Source organism: Muscardinus avellanarius, assembly GCF_963383645.1.
Source record: "Muscardinus avellanarius genome assembly, chromosome: 18".
Classification (NCBI taxonomy): Eukaryota; Metazoa; Chordata; class Mammalia; order Rodentia; family Gliridae; genus Muscardinus; species Muscardinus avellanarius.
The window spans coordinates 46,344,313-46,361,958 of NC_137804.1; the positions used below are offsets into that span (position 1 = coordinate 46,344,313).

Consider the following 17,646-nt stretch of genomic DNA (forward strand, 5'->3'; position numbering starts at 1 on the left):
AAGTTCCTGAGGCTCGTCTTTAACCTGTGATCTTTCAAGTACCGGGATTACAGGCATATGCCACATGCCCAGCAATAATTACCTTTTTCTTTTTTGTGCTGTGGATTGAACCCAGGGGCATTGTATTCTACCTCTGAGCTATAATCCCAACCTTAATTCATATTTTTATTTTGAAACAGGGTTTTGCTAAGTTGGTCAAGTCTGGCCTCGAACCTCTGTCCTCCTGTATCACTTTCCCAGTTACTGGGAGTAGACTCTGCTGCTGAGGCGGCTTCCAGCCTGCTGTCGTCCAGGTTCCGCTAGGTGCCGGGATCACAGGCGTGCACCACTGGGATCACAGGCGTGCACCGCTGTGCCTGCTTTTTTTTTTTTTTAAATACTTGTTTTAACCGCCCTCCATTCTCTGACGTCTGTTTCCCTTGTGTGTGTGCTGCCTCTGGCATCTCTGCTCAGTTTGCTTGTGGCTGTGCGCTCAGGCTCGCTCTTTGTGACTTTGTGGTCACGCGGCGCCCAAATGCTTTGAGCTGCGACACCTTTGCGTCCCGCGGAGGTCTGCGTAGGCAGCGCAGCTCACCTCACGTCGGGGCTGTTGCACGCCCGCCCTGGCTGCAGCCTGTCCCAGCGCTTCCCCGTCTCTACACATGCACAGCACCCCGGGAACGCGCTGTCCTTGCCTTCACCGACACCCTCACTCTACCGACGCGCTGCGGGGGCCGAGGACTGAGCCCACCGTCTCCACCACCAGATCTCGCTGTCTGCGGCCCGCGGCGAATCTTTGCAAAGCCGAGCGCTTCTTTGACCTCCTTCGATCTTTAGTAGACTCTCAATGCTCTGAGGTGGCCAATTTTATCAGACTCTTAATGCTCTGAAATGGCCAATTTTATCCAGCTTTAAGGCTGTCATTTGGGTCCGGGCTTCTCTCCTCTGGCTCAGCCCGGTGTGTCCCGCTCTTAGTAGAGAGAAGTCTGTGCAGTCACGGGTCTTGGGCCTCGGCCTTAGCGCTGGCCGTGCGCTCGTCCCTGGGCCCTGGCAGGACCCCAGAGGTAGCCACCCACTCCACTAGAGTTGATTGTAGTCTTTTTGGTTTTTATTTTTTGGTACTAGAGATTGAGACAGAGGCATTCTACCTCAGCCACATCCCTAGCTATATTTCCTTATTTTTTATTTTTTAGTTTTTGAAGTACTGTGGATGGAACCCAGGGGCATTCTACTTCCGAGCTATACCCCCAGCCCTATTTTTTATTCTTTATTTGGAAGCAGGGTCTCCCTGAGTTGCACAGAGCCTCACTAAGTAGCTGAGGCTGGCAGCAAACCCGCGATCCTCCTGTCTCAGCCTCCCAAGTGCTGGGATGACAAGCGTGCGCCACCATACCCAGTTCTCATTTTTTTATTTTGAAACAGAGTCTTGTGATGTATCTGAGGCTGGCCAGGTCTTCCTGTTTCCGCCTCCCGAGTACTGAGGATTACAAGTGTTCAACCCCACACCTGGCTGATTGTGATTTTTTATTTTTTGGTGCCCGAGATAGAACCCAGGATTATTCTGCTTACATAAGCCATATTTCAGTTTTTATTTTTTTATTTTTTTATATCACATTGGAGTACAAGACTTGAGAGGATATACAAGCACACATCATCCAGTTAGCCCTCATCCAGCCCCCATCCCATTCCCTCCCCCTCCCTCAATCCCATGCTTGTTTGGTGATTAACTTTGACACATTTGTTTATGTATCTCCTGAGTTTTAAAGAGGCTCCATCCTCCCCTATTCCATACCCTCTGATTGGCCACATTAGTTGCTTCACTATAGGGCCCTATCTATAGCTCGATCTCTTCCTGTTGCCCCTTTCCTCCTAGTTATTGCTGATTAGGGGAAGCATCTGGTTTTTATTTTCTGCGATATTTCTCTGTGCATGCCGCGTTGCAAGTACCGATCCCACTCTTGACGGCCCCAGTAGTGGCCTGGCTACTCGGTGGACTGATCCAGACCTCGCTGGCTCAAGCAGCGGCCTTGCCTCATGGGAGGCCCCGATTCTGATCTCGTTGGCCCCGACACCAGCCTAACCCCTCAGCTGGCTCCGGTGGCCCCAGCACCGGCCTTGCCTCACGGCAGGCTCTGATTCCAACCTTGCTGACCCCAGCACCGGCCTAACCCTTCGGCAGGCTCCGATCCTGGCTCTAGCTCAGCGGTTACTTCCTAACATATTTCAGTTTTTAAATTTTGAAACAGGGTCTCATGAATTTCCTGAGGCTTGCCTCAAAATTGTGGTCCTCCGATCTCATTCTCCCAGCCACTAGCATCCCAGGTGTGTGCCATCAGGCCTTCCTATTTATCTATTGTTTTTTATTGTTGTTTTTTGTACTGGGGATTGAGCTAAAAGGTGTTCTACTTCTAAACTACACCCTCAGGCCCCCCGTTTTTGGGCAGTACTGGGGGTGGAACCCAGGGGCATTCTCCATTCTAGCTATACCCCCAGGCCTATTTTTGAAACAAGGCCTCACTAAGTAGCGGAGGCTTTCTGTGAACTTGAGGTCCTCCTGCCTTAGCCTTCTAAGTATTGGAATTACACATGTGCACCACCTCACCTGGCGCCCTTTTTTTTTTTTTTACTTTTATTGTGGTACTGGGGATTGAACCCAGGGGCATTTTACCTCTGAGCTATTCCTTCAGCCCTATTATTTTGAGACAAGGTCTGGGTAGGCTTGCGAGTCTCACTACTTGAGGCTGTTCTTTAACCAGTGATCCTCCCGTCTCCGCCTCCCAAATGCTCTTTTGGGTTTTTAACAGGGTCTTACTAAACTTGCAGCTGTCCTCCAGGCCACACTCATCCTCCATCTCAGCTTCCCAAGTCCGAGGATCACAGGCATGCGCCACCATGCCCAGCTTGTAATTGTCTGTTAATTAGAGATAATATATAGCATTTTCATTATAAGTAAGGAAAATAACCTTGTGTCATTCATACAGGAATACAAGAATGGTTTTAATGGGAAATGTATTCATGTGTATTTTATTAATATATCACAAAAACCTCAGTATCCTTTTCTCAGTAAATGCAGGAAAGCTTTAAGAAGACACAACACTCGTACTTCATAAGTTCCTAGATAACCTCTTTGCAAGCTGTTCTTACCAGAATTTGTAGACACATTTTGGACATTTCGGCCTGTTCCCTAAAGCTGGAGGTCAGTTGTGAGCAGCACGTATTTGAAGCCGGCTGCCAAGTGTTTATTGTCTTGGGAATCAGAGGGGCCGAGTGGCGGCTCCACAGGGAATGCGGCGCACTGTCCGTGTCAGCGGGCTGGGAGGGGCGCAGACATTGCGAGAACGCCGGGCCCTGAGGTTCCCTCATCAAGCAGTGACGGGATCAGCCGAGAAAAGTCGCTTCCGGGGTGCGCGCTCGTGGCGTCCTGCACCCGAGCAGCGGTGAGGTCGTAGGAGCGCCACTGCTGCCGGTTTGCCTTCCACTTGGGAGCGCTGCGCCCTCCTCGGCGGGATGACGGGCCTAAGCCATGCCCGTGTCTTGGCAGGAGGAAGAGGAGGAGCAGCCGCAGCCGGCACAGCCTCCCACCCTGCCTGTGGAGGAGAAGAAGAAGATTCCAGACCCAGACAGCGACGACGTCTCGGAGGTGGACGCTCGGCACATCATCGAGTAAGGCCCGCGCTCTGCTGCTCCTCAGGACACCGCGCGGGCCAGGGGGCTGGTCCTGGCACGCCCAGAGCGGCCTCAGTCAGGCCAGAGCTGATGCAGGCTTCCTTTGTTTGTATATGATTAACATAGGAAGGTCAGCCGGTGAGCGGCCACAAGCCTCTGGCCCTTCCCACGTGTCCCGGCTCCCCTCCCGCCACTTCCTCCCCGAGGACGTTGGTTTCAAGCATCCTGTGTCTTTTCAGGAATCTGCTCCATTAATGAGCAAAACACCTGCTTTTCTTTTCGTTTGCACACGTGTGCAGGATACGCCGTGTGGCCTTGTCTTTTCACCACGCCATCCTGCTTGGATGTGATTCTACATCCGTGCCCCGAGCATCACGCTCCCCGTGCCGGGTGTGACACTTGGTGTGCGCAGCAGCCCTGTGCTGGCGATGCACAGATCTCATCAGCTGTGGCGAGGGGTTTTAATGGGGCTGTTGCGGAGAGGACGGTGGGTATTATCTCACAGTAGTTCCAAGATCGAAGCTTGGTACCAAGCCTTTTGGCTCAGGGATACTCGATCTGTACCAACAGGAGCCGGGTATGGTAGGCACGCTTGTGATCCCTGCAGGCATGAAGTGAAATGACGGGCGGAGGCGCAGAGCTGACGTGAGCGCGCGGCGCTGGCTTTCAGCGGGCGCCGCCACCTGGTCCCCTCTGGCTCACCGTCGTGCCGCTCGCCCCGTGTGACCAGCGATGGTGCTCCTGGCCGGGAGCTGACCTGAGTCCCATCGGGTCCTCCTCGGGTGTGCGCTGGCTGCCTGGCTGCTGCAGACCGATGGGCGCGCTTCTTTGTACCCTCCGGTTTAGGCCACGGGCCACTGGAAAGGGCCACGCTGCAGAGCGTCCATCAGGAGCACATGTCACACGTGAGCATGCGTGTCCTCACGGCCTTTCCTGCTTGCTCCCAGGAATGCCAAGCAGGACGTTGATGATGAGTATGGCGTGTCCCAGGCCCTGGCTCGCGGCCTGCAGTCCTACTACGCCGTGGCCCATGCCGTCACCGAGAGGGTGGACAAGCAGTCAGCGCTGATGGTCAACGGCGTGCTCAAACAGTACCAGGTGAGGCCAGGGAGGCGGGGCCCACCGCGCGGCGGCCTGTACGCAGGGCACCTTGCTCTTCCGTGTGTGTGTGTGTGTGTGTGTGTGTGTGTGTGTGTATACGTACACACACACCCAGGGGCATTCTACCACTGAGCCTCAGCCCTTTTTTCTTTTTTGTCTTGAAATCAGGTTTTGCCAGGTTGTTGAGAGTCTTGCTAAGTTGCTGAGGTTGTCCTTGAACCTGAGATCCTCCAGTCTCAGCCTCCTGAGTACTGGGATTGAAGGCAAGCCCCACCACGCCCTGCTTGCTTTTTTCTTCTGAGCCACGATTTCCCTGTCTGAGCAGACACGATTAGGTTTGCTGCAGGAGGAATCGAAGCTGCAGTGAATCAGTATTCACTGGCTGCTTTGTGCGTGTAGGCAGATAGGGCCCTTCAGTTCAGCACAGGCTTCTGAATCCCCGCCCGCCTGGCAGAGCAGGCCCCTTCTGCATGTCAGAGGTGAGGAGCGCCTGCGCCCCGGGCAGCCTCCTCCGGCCTCTGCTCAGCAGGGGAGCGGTCCCTACTGCAGGCTCCGTGTGGGAGGTGATGGTGGCTCTGAAGCCGAGCAGTCGGGAAACTGAGCTGCTCAGGAAAAATGTCCCCCTCCTTGGCCACACGTCCCACCTTGTCCAGGAGGCCCCGGAATGTGGCTGGCCTCACTCCAGGCGAAGACACGCCCCTCGTTGTGCAGGCCTGTCCTGCCACTTTCCTCCCTAGACTCGCCCCTTTCATGCCCACGGTGCTTCCTCCAAAGGATGGCACCTTGGCTAACTTACTTCCTGAGTGTGGCAGGGAACTTTACAAGTTTTCCCTGATGACCGCATGCTCCAGTTGCAAGCCGTCTCTACTTGATGCCTGTGTTTCGGAACACACCTGTGCTTCCGCACGCCCTTGTTAATTTCCAGGTGATGGTCAGGCCGTTACTGGCCGATTCCCCGGACCCTAGTGGTTTCTGAAATTGAAGCATCGCGTGGCTCGAGCAGGTTTCCTCAGGTGTGCCACGTGGGTCAGTGACAGACAGTCAGGTGGACATGGTAAATCAGAAATGACCCGGGCGTGGTGGTGCACACTTGTAATCCCAGCATTTGGGAAGCTGAGACAGGAGGATCTCGGTTCATGGACAGCCTCAGCTACTACTTAGTGAGGCCCTTTGCAACTCAGTGAGACCCTGTTTCAAAATAAAAATAAAAAAATAGGGCTGGGGGTATAGCTCGGAGTGAGAATGCCCCTGGGTTCCATCTCTAGTACCACACACACACACACACACACACACACACACACACACACACTAATAATAATAATAATACCAGGTGTGGCGGGTGGTGCACACTTGTAATCCCAGCATTTGGGAGGCTAAGACAGGAGGATCTCGGTTCATGGACAGCCTCAGCTACTTAGTGAGGCCCTTTGCAACTCAGTGAGACCCTGTTTCAAAATAAAAATTAAAAAATAGGGCTGGGGGTATAGCTTGGAGGGAGAATGCCCCTGGGTTCCATCTCTAGTACCACACACACACACACACACACACACACACACACACACACACACATCATCATCATCATCATCATCATCATCATAAACCAGGTGTGGTGGGTGGTGCACACTTGTAATCCCAGCATTTGGGAGGCTGAGATAGGAGGATCGCGGTTCAAGGACAGCCTCAGCTATTTAGTGAGGCCCTTTGTAACTCAGTGAGACCCTGTTTCAAAGTAAAGAATAAAAAATGGGGCTGGGGGTGTAGTTCAAAGTTTTGCAGCCAGCCTTGGGTACTTAGGTCCTCCAGAACTTAGTTTGACCCTGTTTCAAAGTAAAATATTAAATAGGGCTAGGAGTGTGGCAGCAGTAAAATTCTCCTGGGTTCAATCCCCAGTACTACAAAATAAATTTTTTTTTTAATTAAAAACAAACACATGTGTGCCAGAAAAGGCATTTTTGTTTGCTTTGATGCTGGCGCTGGGACCCAGGGCCACATGCAGGCTGAGCTTGCGCTGGATCACCAAGGTCACCCCTAGGCCCAACCAGAAGCAGCGTCACTTAGGCACAGTATTGGCACCGCCGCCCGTGACTTCACGGCAGGGGCTGCTAAGGACGCGCGCGGCACACAGAGGGATTGGCGGGTCTGGCCCCGTCCTGGGGTGGCCGCAGGCGGCGTGAGCGCGTGCACTTGTGCCCTTGGGCTCAGCCAGGCCCCCGTGCGTGCTGCCTCCCTGTCCCCGCAGATCAAGGGCCTGGAATGGCTGGTGTCCCTCTACAACAACAACCTGAACGGCATCCTGGCCGACGAGATGGGGCTGGGGAAGACCATCCAGACCATCGCGCTCATCACGTACCTCATGGAGCACAAGCGTATCAACGGGCCCTTCCTCATCATAGTGCCCCTCTCGTAAGTGCGGCGCCGGGCGGCGCCGGCCGCAGCCCCTCCGCACCTCCACGTCCTGCCCGCCGCTGGCGCTCAGGCTCCCACGCGAGTGGGGCCGCCACGCCCGGCCCAGACCCTGCCTCTGGCCTCCGGGCGCGGGCGGAAGGTGCCATGCAGCCCGCGTGCGGCAGCTTGTGTGGCGCTCTGGTATCTTCGGCTTGTAGCCGACAGGAGCCTTCCTCTAGAGGCTGGGGAGCCTTCGGTGCTCCTGAGCGAGCGCTGCCTCTGCCCCCCTTATCCTCGCCTTGCTCTGGCCCCATCACGCAGACGCCGGCCAGCACGGCGGGCAGCCTGGCAGCTTCCCAGGGAGGCTTTCTCCCCGGCCAGCTCTGCCTCCAGCAGGCCCTTGCAGAAGCCCCACAGTGGCCATCCTTGGTCAACCCAGGTCCTACATGTGGCCCTGAATCGGCCTTGCCCTGGCCCCGTCCTGGGCTCCTCCCTGAGACCAGCGGACACGCACGGGTCCCCTTCAGCATGGCTCGCACCGCCTTGTCCTCCACAAGGCCTGGGCAGGTATTCGGGCGACTGCCCTCAAGGAGATCTACTGTGACCCCTGGCGGCCACCTGGGCCCTGCCCCATGTGACAGGGCAGAGGCCTGGGATGCCACGGCGTGCTCGAGAGGTCAGCTCTGAGGTCCTGCGCCCCGCTGAGTGTTTCCTCTGGAAATAGCAGGTCTGTGGGAGGTGCTCCTCCATCCCAGCGATGCGGCCACCACTGGACGAGTCTGCCGTGCCGTGGTCTTTATAGGGGTCGCCAGGGTCATGATTGCGGGTCCATCGCTGCTCCGTGGATTAATTGGGATCCCGCGGTTATTTGCAGCGCTTGGTCTGGTTGCGGCAGGTGGCGCTGTGCTCTGGTCGCATGGGTCTGTCTGTATTGGCCTGGGGGCCCTTCCCAGCGGCTCCCATGAGCCGCCCCTGTGCACAGGACTGGTTTACAGTCGTAGATGTGCGGGGCGGGCGGGGCTGAGAGCTTCCTCCCACTTTCCCGTGGCTGGTCATGCTGTGAATGCCCACAGCGACGCTGAAGAGCATGGCTGACCAGCCTCCGCCTGGCTGGGCCTCACAGTGTCCTCTGGGGGCCATTTTCTGTTCCATAGCCCAGGTTAGGGTTAGCGCTCGTGTCTCCTTGAGCTCCTGCTCTGACTGGCAATTTGACTACCCGGGGTTTTTATTATACTGGGGTTGAGTTCTACCTCTGAGCTATGCTCTTGGCACTTTTCTGTTTTGAAATAGAGTCTCACTAGGTTACTCGGGGTCTTGCAATGTTGTGAGACTGGCCTCCAACCTGCAATTCTCTTTTCTCGGCCTCCTAACCACTGGGATTACCAGTGTATGCCCAGCTTTGCCACAGTTTTGATGACCTCGAGATCCAGTTTACTTTGCTGTACTGGGGATGGAGCCGGGGTATCCCCCGCAGGCGAGCACAGCCCCACCCTGCCCGTTTACAAGAGGACTCGCAGGTGTTTTGTGGACTGCGGATCTGCCTCATGTTTTGCTCTGGCCAGACAGTGGCTCTGGGCTTTCCTTCCGCCCCCGTCAGCTCGGACATGGGCGCCTGGCAGCAGCGGAGTGTGCCGCCTGGCCTCCTGGGAGCCGCTCCCCCCTCGCTGCGCTCTCTGGGGACCGCATCTAAGTGAGGAACGGGCAGGGCTCACTCAGCCATCTATGCCAGTAGGACCTCAGGAGTATTGCATACTTTGGACTACATGACACCCCCTTTTTTTCTTTTTCTTTTCGTCAAGGGAAATGCATTCAAGGGCTTTTATCCTCTGTGCTATACCCCAACACACACACACACACACACCCCGCCTTTTTTTTGTGTGTGGGACTAAGGATGGAACCCAGGGGCATTCTACCTCCGAGTGACACCCCCAGCCCTGTTTTTTTTTAATTCTTTATTTTGAAAGAGGGCCTAAGTAGCTGAGGCTGGCTGCAAACCCGGATCCTCCTGTCTCAGCCTCCCAAGTACTGGGATTACAAGCGTGCCCACTGCGCCCGCTGACCTGTCCTGTAACAGGCTCCATCGTAGTTGTGAGGCTTCCTTGCTTTTTTGCACCAAGAGAAAACCCAGGCTTGTTTGCGCATTCCTGCCCTGCCCTGCCTGGGGTCACTGTTTTCGGGAGCCCTGGTTTGTCTCCTTAGGGGAAGGTTAGACCCGAAGCTGCGTGCTGGGGTGCCTGCTGCTGTTGGGGTGTCTTCTGGCCCTCAGTCTGCTTGAGTGGCCTTGGCCGTGTTTGCAGGGCTAAGTGAACACAGGCACGCCGCCGTCTTCCCTCAGGCCGCCCCCCCCCCGCGACACCTGCCGCCCTCTCCCTTGCTCCCTGCCCTGCCTTGGCCCCTCTCCTCAGCCCTCCTGGCACACGCGTCTCCAGCCACCTGTAGATCTCTGCACATCTCAGGCTTGGATCTTAGTTTCTCTCTCCTGGTGCCTAGATGTCCCATCACTCCCTGCAGTAGAAACATCACAGTGACTGAGCCAGGGAATTGTTGCTGGCCCAAAGGAAGGAGAACTGCAGAGCCAGCCGTGTGGGGCAGCCAGGCCGCCCCAGCGTGCCGTCAGGCGCCCAGCCGTTCTGCTCACAGGGCTGTGACGTCTGCCCAGGCTTGGTGGTTGCAAGACGCTCGCTTTGCCTCCGCCGCTCATCTGGTTCCCGGGGTGGGCAGGGCAGAGGGCATCCTCGCACCTCTCACCCAGCACCTTGAGCTTCCACCTCAGTGGGACTGTGTCCACGCTGCCGTTGGCCGTGGCTGCCAGGGAGCCTCGGAGCGGCGTCCACAGCGCTCTCAGAAAGAGGTGCCGAGGGGCCCCTGGCGCCTGGAGCTCTGGTCCAGAAGGCCTGAGCGGCTTCCCTCCCGGAACCCACCGAGACCTCAGCTCTGGCACTGCCCTCTGCCCCGAGGCTCCCTCTCCCCAGCAGCCCTCCTTGGCTCTCGCCCCGTGCAGCGTGGCTCTGCTCCCCGCACTCTGCCCTTGGGCTGGAGCGACAGCCTGCCGTTTTCCTTCCTGGGTCACAGAAAGCGCCTGTGGTGACCCCTGCGCCCCCAGGTCCAGAGCACAAGCCCTAGCATGCTCCGAGCCCGCCCAGGCCCCGGGCCGTGCTGCTCTCGTGGGTCGTGTGGCCATCCCCTGCCTGGCTCCCGCCCAGGCTCAGCCATGCTCCTCCCTCCATGAGCAACGGCTTCCACCCCGTCACCATGCCTGAGGTGCCCCTGCCTGCCACCGGGCGCCCTCCGTGGCCCTCAGATCCCTCAGTGCTTCCTGGCGGGGCTCGCACAGGACATACTTGCTGCTGTTCTGGGGGCCCGGCCACGTCGGCTTCTGTCGCTGAACAGGTGGGACCTGACTGTTTCTTCCTTGTCCCATCAGGACGCTGTCAAACTGGGCATATGAATTTGACAAGTGGGCCCCCTCTGTGGTGAAGGTGTCCTACAAGGTACGTCAGCCTGAGGGCCTCCTGGGGCTGGGTGGAGACAGGTAAGGGGGAAGTGCGCACCCACGAGGCCACGCTTCATTGTGGCCGTTGACGCCACGCACGCGTGGGAAAGTGCCGCGACTTGGGAGTCATTTACTGAGGGGAAATGCCTTTGGTATGTGTGTGTGAGTGGAGAGTGAACCCAGGGATGTTCTACCTCTGAGCGGTATTCCCAGCTGTATTTTATTTTGTTTAGTTTAAAACAAGGTCTCACTAGGGCCTTACTAAATTACTGAGGCCGACCTCCAGCCTGTGATCCTCCTGTCTCAGCCTCCCAAGTACTGAGATTACAGTTGTGTGCCACCAGACCCGGTGCTGAAATGCTTAGTTTTGAAAATTAAGTTGAGGCCGAGAACTCAGTGGGAGAGTGCTTGTCTGGCACGCACAAGGCCCTGAGTTTGATTCCCAGCACTGCCAAAAAGAAAAAAATTAAGTTGGCTGAGTGCAGTGACAGGAGGATTGTAGGTCCAAGGCCAGCTGTAGCAACTTAGTGAGGCTCTCCTCAACCTAGTGAGACCTTGTTTCAAAGTCTAAAAATAGGCCGGGCGTGGTGGCGCACGCTTGTAATCCCCGCGCTTGGGAGGCAGAGACAGGAGGATCCCGCAGGTTCGAAGCCAGCCGCGCGCTGGTTTAGGAGACCCTGTTTCCAAAATGAAAATGTAAAAAATAGGTCTGGGAGTGTAGCCCGGAGGTAGAAGGGCTTCCAGGAACCCCAGTACCACCACCACCAAAAAAAAAAAAAACAAAGTCTAAAAATAAAAAGGAGCCAGGCGTCGTGCCATACGCTTATAATCCTAGCATTTGGGAGGCTGAGACAGGAGGGTCGCGGTTCATGGACAGTCTCAGCTACTTGGTGAGGCCCTCTGCAACTCAGTGAGACCCGGCTTCAAAATAAAGTATAAATCAAAATAGGGCAGGGAGTGTAGCTCGGAGGTTTGATGCCCCTGGGTTCCATCCCCAGACCCACAATAAAATAAAATGAATGAGGTCTGGGGGCTTAACTTGAAGGTAGACTGTCCTCAGGTTCAATCCCCAGCACCACACACGCACATTAAAATTATCACTGGGCATGGTGTCCTCAGGTTCAATCCCCAGCACCACACACGCACATAAAAATTATCACTGGGCATGGTGTCCTCAGGTTCAATCCCCAGCACCACACATGCACATAAAAATTATCACTGGGCATGGTGGTGCACACCTATAATCCCAGTACTTGGTAGGCTCAAACAGGAGGCTCTCAGGTTTGAGGCCAGCCTCAGCAAGTAGACACACTCTCAACTTAGTGAGACCCTGTTTCAAAATAAAATAAACTTGGGCTGGGATGTAACTAGGAGGTAGAATGCCCTGGGGTTCAATCTGTAACACACACACACACACACACGGGGCCTCGAGTTGTACAGTGTGTGGACACAGGTGTGCATGCAGGCGTGGCTGCGCCTGGAGCTTTGAAGGCCTGTTCACACTGGGTGTGACGGATCGTAGCACAGCCACTGCTACGATCTATGACTGGACACCAGGCCGCTCCCGGCAGCCTGGCCGTGGCTCCTGGTCCTCAAGCCGCCACTGGCACGGCTCTCTGGATGTCCCTGTTGCCCAGGTGGGACACCAGGGTAGAGAAGTCTCTGGGCAGCCAGCGAGCGGCTGCATCTTGTGCGCCCCTTACTGCAGAATTCCCGGTGCCCCATCATCCTGTGCGTCCCGCGCTTGGCCACGAGGGAGGGGCTGGACAGCACTGCATGCTCAGGGGCCCCAAGAGGACGGTGACAGTGGTGGGTCGAGGGGCCCTGGGCCAGCCTGAGGGTCCCCGCAGAGCTCCGTTTCTGGAGTGTGAGCCTGGAGAGTCTCAGTGTCTTCCTGGCCCCTGGCCACATGGGTCCGGGAGGACCGTGGAGCCGCCATAGTGGCTGTCACTGGGCGAGGGAGTGGCCACGCTAGCTGGGACCCAGGGAGTGGGGCGTGACTGGCCACCAGGCACGTGGCCAGTGGTGGTGCAGCCGCACAGCTTCCCAGGTCCCGCCTCTCCCTGGAGGAGGAGCCCTGCGAGAAGGGCAGAGTACAGGCCAGCTCTGGCGAGGACCCGCCCTCCACCCTCACCAGGAGAGCCCCTGCGGCCCCTCTCCAGGGCCCAGGCCCTAAAGCGTGTGCGTCCCGTCCCTGCAGGGCTCGCCGGCAGCCCGCCGCGCCTTCGTGCCCCAGCTGCGCAGCGGGAAGTTCAATGTGCTGCTCACCACCTACGAGTACATCATCAAGGACAAGCACATCCTCGCCAAGGTACGGCCCTGCCGGCCTGCGTGGGCCTCAGAGATGCTTGATCCTCCCTGGGCCTGCGCGGGCTGCACGGGCCTCAGAGACGCTTGATCCTCCCCGGGCCTGCGCGGGCTGCGGCGCACGTGCCACGCCTCAGAGACACGCGTCTTGGCCATGCGCCTGCGTGGGGAGGGGCTGGCCTGGCCTCTGACTATCCGGCTGGCCCCGAGTTGGGTCCAGGAGCTGGCTCTGTCATGGCTGCCCATGGCTGGCTCCTCTCAGGGCTCCTGCCTGCCGCGGCTGACCCACTTTAGCGGGCCCGTGGGCGGGGTGGAGGCCGCCTGCCTCTTCTGTCTCTCATGGCCTCAGCTTCCCTCCTGGGGGCCTCACCTCGACCCCACTGACCGTGGCGGCAGGCCGAGGGTTGGAGAAGAGTTTAGCTGGCCCTGTGGCGAAGTGCTTTGTGGCCTGCCAGCCTCAGGTCGGGGTATTAGCGGGGACCTACAGACCTAGGGGCCCCTGAGTAAAGGTGGTTCTGGCGTGGCCATTGGTTCATTCCTGAGCATGTGCCAGACGCGGTCCTCTGCCTCCTCTCTAGGAGGAAGCAGGAGGCCCAGCACCCTGTGCTTACCTGGCATGAACGGGGAGCAATGGGTGCCCTGCGGGGTGGTTCCCACCCTCCCCACCTGCATCTGTGCTGCCTTCTCTGCCCCACCTCTCCCCTCCAGGAGGGAGGCCTGCGGGTCCCTGCTGCAGGGAGAAGCGCCGGCTCACTGTGCTCCTGCAGAGACTTAACTAGTGTTCCCAGGGGCTCCGTCCTGCATCCCTGAGTGTCTCCCCGCCGTGGCCAGCCCCTACAGGGACCTGTACTCAGACCCCTGCGGGTGTTCGCTCACTCACCTGTCACCAACCAGCCCCTTGAGACCCGCGCCCCCAAGGGGCGAGCTGATCAGGGAGCTGCGTGTTCCCTGGCGTGGTCTCTGCTGAGCACTCGCTGTCTGCATTTGGGAACCAGAGTACTGGCTGTGGTTTACCTCTTCACCCGGAGGCCTCGAGTGTCACACGAGGACCCTGTCCCCACGCCCCGCAGCCTCCCCGCCCTGCATGTGAGGCCCTCCCTCGTGTGCGGGGCGCTCGAGCCTGGCCCCTGACCGCCTGTCATCTGGCCGCAGATCCGCTGGAAGTACATGATCGTGGACGAAGGCCACCGCATGAAGAACCATCACTGCAAGCTCACACAGGTGCTCAACACGCACTACGTGGCGCCCCGGCGCCTGCTGCTGACCGGCACGCCGCTGCAGAACAAGCTGCCCGAGCTCTGGGCGCTGCTCAACTTCCTGCTGCCCACCATCTTTAAGAGCTGCAGCACTTTTGAGCAGTGGTTCAACGCGCCCTTCGCCATGACCGGGGAGAAGGTGGGTGTCCCTCCACGCCCTCGGCAGCAGGTGGGGAGGCGCGGTCGTCCTGGCCTCGGCCAGCCCCTGCAGCCGTGTGGAGTTCCCCCATGATGGCAGGGCCCATGCTGGGCGCCCACTCAGCATCCACGGCGGGCTCAAGGCAGCGCTGGCCCTGGGCCGGAGCATCGGGAGGCAGTGTCTGGGTCTCGCAAGGCGCTGCGGGCCACGTCCTCTGTCCCCTGGGGACCCACTCTTCACCCTGAGGCAGAGGGGACTCGAGGGCTCGGTTAAGGCGCCTCTAGTCGGGCTCTGGCATAGTGTGTTCTTTCTCGTATGGTATGGAGGCTTAAGTGGCGGGTTGCTAAACCTCCCCTTAGAGCGACACCCTCCGGGTTGCAGGCTCGCTACAATGCTGAGGCTGGTCTCGAACCTGTGGTCCTCCTCTGGGATCACAGCTGTGCACCGCTGCACCCTTCCTTGTGTTGCTTTCAGAGAACGCTGTGGCCAGTGTCAGTATTTGGGTGCCTTGGCGGCCTCCCGAGTCTGAAGGCCACAGCACCAGTCGGGCTGGGAGGGCAGGGCTCCCCGCCATGCCTGGCCCTGAGCCGCCTCTGCCCAGGAGCCCACGGCCCCTTGGCGCAGGGTGGAGACCTGGGGGTGGTCAGCCTGGGGGTTCCGGTGGGGGGCTAGTGGCCACACCCTGCAGACGGCAGGATACGGAGGCCATCACAGGGCCGCCACGCCCTGCAGGTCCCTCCCTGGACGTAAAAGTCTTTACCCTCTTTTATATCCATATCCATATGGATATAAAATCCATTTTATAAATGGATATAAAATCCATTTATATACATATATATAAACACACACACGTATATAATTTTCTTGTTAAGGAGCAGGTATTGCAAGATATTTGTGTTTTTTGTATACTAGGGATGGAATCCAAAGGATTCTATCTCTGAGCTACATCCCCAGCCTTTTTTTTTTTTTTTTTTTGCGGTACTCAGGGACATTCAACCTCCGAGCTACACACCCAGCCCTACTTTTTAGTCTTTATTTTGAAAGAGGGTCTCACTGAGTTGCAGAGGGCCTCGCTAAGTAGTAGCTGAGGCTGTCCTTGAACCGCGATCCTACTGTCTCAGCCTCCCAAGCGCTGGGATGACAAGCGTGCCCCGCCATGCCCAGCTTATTTTTATTTTGAAACAGGGTCTCACTAAGTACTTGAGGCTGGCTGTGAACCTGTGATCCTCCTGTCTCAGCCTCCCATGTACTGGGGTCACAAGGCTGTGCCACCACACCTGGCGAGGTTAGGATTTTTTTCTACTCAGTCTTCCCAGTCTGGGCAGGAGAGTTTGGGCCCCCATTGGCAGCCCTAGTGGGCTGCCTCCAGTTCAGACCAGTGCCCATTCGTCTGGGCTCGCAGTGCGCTCTGGCGCCTCGGCACAAACACAAGTTCCTTTCCCTCAGGGAGGGCCATGCAGTACACTGCTGCATTTTTTTTCCTTTTTTCCCTTGTGGTCCTGGAGCTGAACCCCAGCGCAATTTTATTTCTTATTTGGAAACAGGGTCTCGCTAAGTTGATGAGAGTCTCACTACTTGCCGAGGCTGTCCTCGAACCTGCGATCTTCCCTTCTCAGCCTCCCAAGTACGGGGATTGCAGGCATGCGCCACCACACCCGGCTTGCTACATTTCTTTTGAGAAGGGTGTAGAGCATGGTGTCCTGGGGTTCTGGGCCCTACAGCCCAGGGGTTTATTAGAGGGCGACAGTCTTCTGTTTTCCCAAGGGAGAGAGTGCCCCACATTCCCGCAGAGCTCGCCCAGCCGAGCACCCCGCCGCCTCGGGTTAACATTTGGCTCGGGTCTTTGGGGCTTCAGGTGGACCTAAATGAGGAGGAGACCATCCTCATCATCCGCCGTCTCCATAAAGTGCTGCGGCCCTTTCTGCTCCGGCGGCTCAAGAAAGAAGTAGAGGCCCAGCTGCCTGAGAAGGTGAGTGGAGCTGGAGGGCCGCATGTGGCGCCCTGCTGTGCGCGCCCCAGGTGGGCGTGTCCGGTCCTCCAGCCTGGGACGGTCTACGAGGTCAGCAGAGCCCAGCCCCATCCCCTGCCACCTGCAACACCAGGAGCTCTGGCGTCCTGTCGCCCCTCCCTCACAGACAACCTCCCTCTATTTCATGACCCACTGTGAGATCCCACAAGGTGGAAGGCTAACTGCCCATGTCCGCACCCGCCCATCACCCAGTGTTCCCTGGGGCAGAGCGTCCTGAGCCAGGATCTTCCCGCCCACAGCCAGGCTGGGCCGGGCCCGGCTGGGCTGGGCCAGGCTGCCGCAGCCCTGATGCACCCTCACCTGCAGGTGGAATACGTCATCAAGTGTGACATGTCTGCTCTCCAGCGCGTGCTCTACCGGCACATGCAGGCCAAGGGGGTGCTGCTGACCGACGGCTCTGAGAAGGACAAGAAGGTTGGCTCTGGGCCCCGCTCCCCACCTGGGCGTTCCGGGAGGCTGGGCAGGGCGGCCTGCCATTCAGGCTGTGCAAGTGCTCCCAGGGCCGCTCCCTCCGGAGCTTTTGAGCAGCCCTGGCCACCCAGCACGTGTTGTCTGCGGTCCCGTCACACTGAGGCGCTGGCTTCCTCGGTGGCAGCGGAGGGCCCGTGCTGACCTCGCAGGGTTGGGGTGTTCTAGTGAGGTGCTCCTTGCCGCCACTGAGTGCCGCTGAGGAGGGTTTATGGTGTGAGCATGCTGGCTCAGGCCAGCTATCTCCTGGGGCCGCTCTGAGGTCCTGGGCCCTCTCTGCCATGCCGCTGCCCGCCTCTTCCCCATGTACCTGTTACCACAGGTGTTTCTAGGCTTCCTTCCAGGCCCAGAGCCCATCCATGCAGCCAGCTCCTTTCTTCACTGTGTAGCCCGAGGGAACCCTCTAGTGATACCCACAGTCCTAGGGCAGCGCTGGCCTCAGAGTGCTCGTGATCCATCTCGGCTTCTTGCCAGAGTTGATGGGCTTCCGCCCTCTGGCCTGTCACCCTTGCTCTCGGGGTGCAGGTGTCTCTGCCTACCCCCAGGCGGCTCAGGGCCCCGGGCCTCCCTGCGAGCTCCTCTACTCTTGCCTGCCCTGCCACCGTCCCCGCCTGCCCCGGCACCTCCGCCCCTGCCCGTCCCCATCCCGCCCCAGAGCCAGACTCACTCTGCGCCTCTCACCCGCCTCCAGGGCAAAGGGGGCACCAAGACCCTGATGAACACCATCATGCAGCTCAGGAAGATCTGCAACCACCCGTACATGTTCCAGCACATCGAGGTGAGGCCCGCCCGCCCGCGCCAGCGCGCCCGGGGTAGCTTGGTG

At 58.1% G+C, this 17,646-nt stretch overlaps 1 protein-coding gene across 1 annotated transcript in view; it reads left to right on the forward strand.

Moving 5' to 3' along the window:
• The window catches only part of SMARCA4 (SWI/SNF related BAF chromatin remodeling complex subunit ATPase 4), a gene marked incomplete at both ends in the record, with an annotated part of 69,697 nt that overhangs the window by 20,790 nt on the left and 31,261 nt on the right, over positions 1 to 17,646 (forward strand). The window contains 9 exon segments of the mRNA XM_080715087.1: positions 3,521 to 3,642; positions 4,593 to 4,743; positions 6,986 to 7,149; positions 10,556 to 10,622; positions 12,825 to 12,935; positions 14,084 to 14,326; positions 16,182 to 16,295; positions 16,662 to 16,769; positions 17,515 to 17,601. Of these exon segments, the coding sequence (XP_080571213.1) occupies positions 3,521 to 3,642; positions 4,593 to 4,743; positions 6,986 to 7,149; positions 10,556 to 10,622; positions 12,825 to 12,935; positions 14,084 to 14,326; positions 16,182 to 16,295; positions 16,662 to 16,769; positions 17,515 to 17,601 (1,167 nt within the window).